General features: G+C 46.3%; 1 protein-coding gene across 1 annotated transcript in view; it reads left to right on the forward strand.

The window, feature by feature from the left end:
* slmap (sarcolemma associated protein) overlaps window positions 1-2,565 on the forward strand; it is an 88,120-nt gene extending 85,555 nt beyond the window's left edge. Inside the window, exon 20 of the mRNA XM_015400666.1 lies at window positions 968-2,565. Within this exon, the coding sequence (XP_015256152.1) occupies window positions 968-1,063 (96 nt within the window). The 3' untranslated portion in view covers window positions 1,064-2,565. The remainder of the gene's footprint in view (window positions 1-967) is intronic.
* The last annotated feature ends 997 nt before the right edge of the window (window positions 2,566-3,562 follow it).

Raw genomic sequence — 3,562 nt, forward strand, 5'->3', positions numbered from 1 at the left:
AAATTTTAAAAATCAGTTAATTTTTTTTTTTTTCCAGTGGCCTTAATCCTCTTCCGCAGGATTCAATGGTCAGGGTCAGATTAATGAAAATGATTAATTTCCTCACAGCTTCATGCTCACTGTGGCCATCTAGTGGCATAAATACCCTACAGATAAAAGTCTTTATGTCTGAACTGGTCTGAGGATGATGATTTAAATACGATGACCTAAAGTGGTTGGATTACTGTTAACCCTGCGGGTCTGTGTAACAAAGATGGAGATAAAAGTAGAGTTCATCCGACCCGAAGCTGCTTTCTAACCGACTCCAAAGTTCTGCTCAGACCCAAATCCTGTCTGGGAGAAACCAGTCAGTTCTTCTGGGCCCCCCCGTCTCCAGCTCGACATGAACAGTTTAAAACCATTAAAGATGGCTGCCACTTTTAGCCTAATGTCAAGGCAGGAAGCTTAGAGCTCATCTTCAGCCTGAACAGACCTGATTTAGGAGGTCAAAGGTCACGACAGGGAACCCAGAGAGGAGAGAACCAGAGAGGTAAGGCGGTGGAGTGAGGGCGATCCGGACTGGTTCAGCCGTGCATCCTGATTGCCTCCCTGGATGCTAAAAGCTGAGGATCCGTCCAAACCTCAACTAGAAAGCTGCTGCTGGTTCTAGTTTTGTTTGTGGGCTCAGAGCTGACCCAAAAGAACGCCATCATCTTTTGGACTCATTTTCCCTGCTTCATCTTTTCCTCCTCTCCTTCCTTTCCTTTCCTGCAGGAAACTGGGGTCTCCCCGGTTCTGCTTGGTTCTCCCCGGTTCTGCTTGGTTCTCCCCGGTTCTGCTTGGTTCTCCCTGGTTCTGCTTGGTTCTCCCCGGTTCTGCTTGGTTCTCCCCGGTTCTGCTTGGTTCTCCCCGGTTCTGCTTGGTTCTCCCCGGTTCTGCAGACTAACCCGACTTCCTTAATTCTTTATTTTCTTTTTGTATTGGACAGAGCGGCTGGAGCCCCTGGATGCCGGTCATCGCAGCGATGGTCGCCGTGACAGCAGCTTTCCTCTACCCCAACCTGCCTAAGAGCGGCTCCGCCTGAGGCGAGGATGGCGGCTCCGCCTGAGGCGAGGANGGCGGCTCCGCCTGAGGCGAGGATGGCGGCTCCGCCTGAGGCGAGGATGGCGGCTCTCTTATTTGTAAAAAGCCTGTTTGTACATATTGTAGTGGGAACGGTCGCGGTTCCTGCTGGACTTGGATACTTCCTGGTTTATTTTTTGGGAGTTTTGTCATTTTTATTCTCTGCTCTGTCTGGGTGATGGTGGGGGGGGGGTGGCTGAGCTTCCTGGTTATTAAATTTAAAAAGGCTGGAGTTGATGCAGCAGAGGGGAACCTTTCACGCAGCCTGGCTGCACTCAGGAGGATCTTCATCACCTTCAGTTCTTCGCTTTTCCATGTATTTATAGAGAAAACTTCAGCTGACGTTATTTCCTCACTCCAATGATCCGACCTCTAACACTAGCGGGCCTGAGGCGGGTGGGCTGAGGGCGCCGCCACGTAGCGGACCAGATCCAGAAGCTGCTGGGAAGTGAAGTCCTGCTCTGCTTCCATCTCCTCTCTTGGTTTGCAAAGAAACTCTGAAGCCAAATGATTAAAACTCAGATTCCTTCAGTTATTCGGTGGTGGGGCGGGTGAGGGGGGGTTAAGTGCCTCTTATGTAACAAACCAAATCCAAGGAATCGACCACAAACATGCGGGAGGCCGCCGGCGTTAAGAGTCGGGTCACATCTGTCCACAGACATCAGCTTCTCCTCGGTGATAAACTTGATCCTGAAGGTAAAATGATCAAACCAGCAAATGTTCTGCTCCTCTACAGCAGAACCAAACAGAAAATCCTGATCGGCTTTTTAAAAGGACAGAAGGTCCCACAGATCAGAGTAGAATTCCTCAGAGTTTGTTCTTCATCGCGGAGCAGGAACCTGAGAAGAACCGACGCCGTGAAGCTGCAGATTACAGAAGATCTGAAAAAGGGAACTCGGTTTGTTTTGAAGCAATAATCGTATTCCTGCCAGTTTAAGCCGACCCATGAGCCCCGGCTGCTCTAAAACCTTCATCTCATCTCTTTCCTCCTTTATCTGCTTCTTCTGATTCATCCCATCGCTTTGTTTTTTATCTCCAGACCGTAAACCGTCCCAAACGGGACGTAAAATCTGCTGATGTTCTCATCCTCCGACTCTTAACACTCGGCGCCTCAGAGCCTTTCAATTATGTTCTAAGCAGAACCTTACATTTCTGAGCTTTTATGGGGTGGGGGGGGGCGGCAGCAGCATTTGTCACCGTCTGTATTTTCTGTCTCGTCTCAGTGTCGAAAATAAAACATGATTCTAATAATAAAAGACAGCGAACAAATATTCCTGATGTTTAAAGAGGAAAAACACTAAAGGTTCAGAGAATTGTAAAATAAAAGGTTAATGAATGATGTGCGACTAGAATTATTTTTGTTTGAATTGTTTAGAGTGAAGAGAGGCAGATCTGTTGTAGAGAAAATGATGTTATTGAATATATGCAGAGAAATGTTTTGGATTAAAGTTGTAGCAAAGCTGACTCACCACTCCGGCCTGTCGCCTCTTTAATCGCCAACGTTTCATTAATTCCTCTCCTTAGGGACTGATGCAGTGTTTTAACTTTATTTATCTTTAGGTGTCCAAACAACAAAGTATCTCCAAGCTTTAAATGATGCCAGATCTCACTGCACAGAATTCAAATCTTTGGGAGGTTAAAGCTGACGTGGGATTCATTGGAAATCCAGGCTGGTTAAAAGTTTTAAAACCAAGCAGCTCTTTAAAAGCTGCACCTGAAAGAAGAAACAAACCTCTGCAGCAGAGATGTGACCGTAGGGAAGAAGTTTGCTGCTGCACGGTGGTGGAAGGGTCATGCTTTTGCTGTCTGTAAATTTAATCACGCTGAAGAAAAGGTGAAGTTTGTCCCAAACTGGGGCAAGGCTGTTCCAGAACAAATAAACCGATCCAGATTGGTATAAAGAAAGGGCATTTATGTGAAATCCATATTCAGTTCGGCTGGTTAACCACCTTAGAACAAATCATGAAACCTTATATTTATAACTTATTGTACTGTAACATTTATGGCTAGACTTAAATTCAATTCAATTTTCTTTTAAATCGCCAATTAACAACATGTCATCTCAAAGCACTTTACCATTCAACCAGATAATGCAGCCAGATTGATAGATTGAGATCTCTAGCTAAGAAAAAACCTGTTGATTGCATTAACTCGTTGACTTGGAAGGCAATCCCTCACACTAAGCATGCTTGAAGTGACAGTGGGGAGGAAAAATTCCCTTTTAACAGGAAGAAACCTCTTCCAGGCTCAGTGTGAGCGGCCATCTGCTGAGGCCAACTGGGGTTCAAGGAGACGGAAGCAAACATAGAAAAAGAAGCATAGATACAAAAGGCAACTGTAAACCAGCCCCGTCCAGGAAACACAGGCAGCCAAATGAGCTCTGTGCCTGCTCCCATGTCAGGATGAAGAGAGCACATCCAGCCAGGAAAACAGGCCCATCTCAGACAACAAGGCAAACCTA

The sequence above is a fragment of the Cyprinodon variegatus genome, unplaced genomic scaffold, assembly GCF_000732505.1.
Source record: "Cyprinodon variegatus isolate N-32 unplaced genomic scaffold, C_variegatus-1.0 Scaffold1131, whole genome shotgun sequence".
Classification (NCBI taxonomy): domain Eukaryota; kingdom Metazoa; phylum Chordata; class Actinopteri; order Cyprinodontiformes; family Cyprinodontidae; genus Cyprinodon; species Cyprinodon variegatus.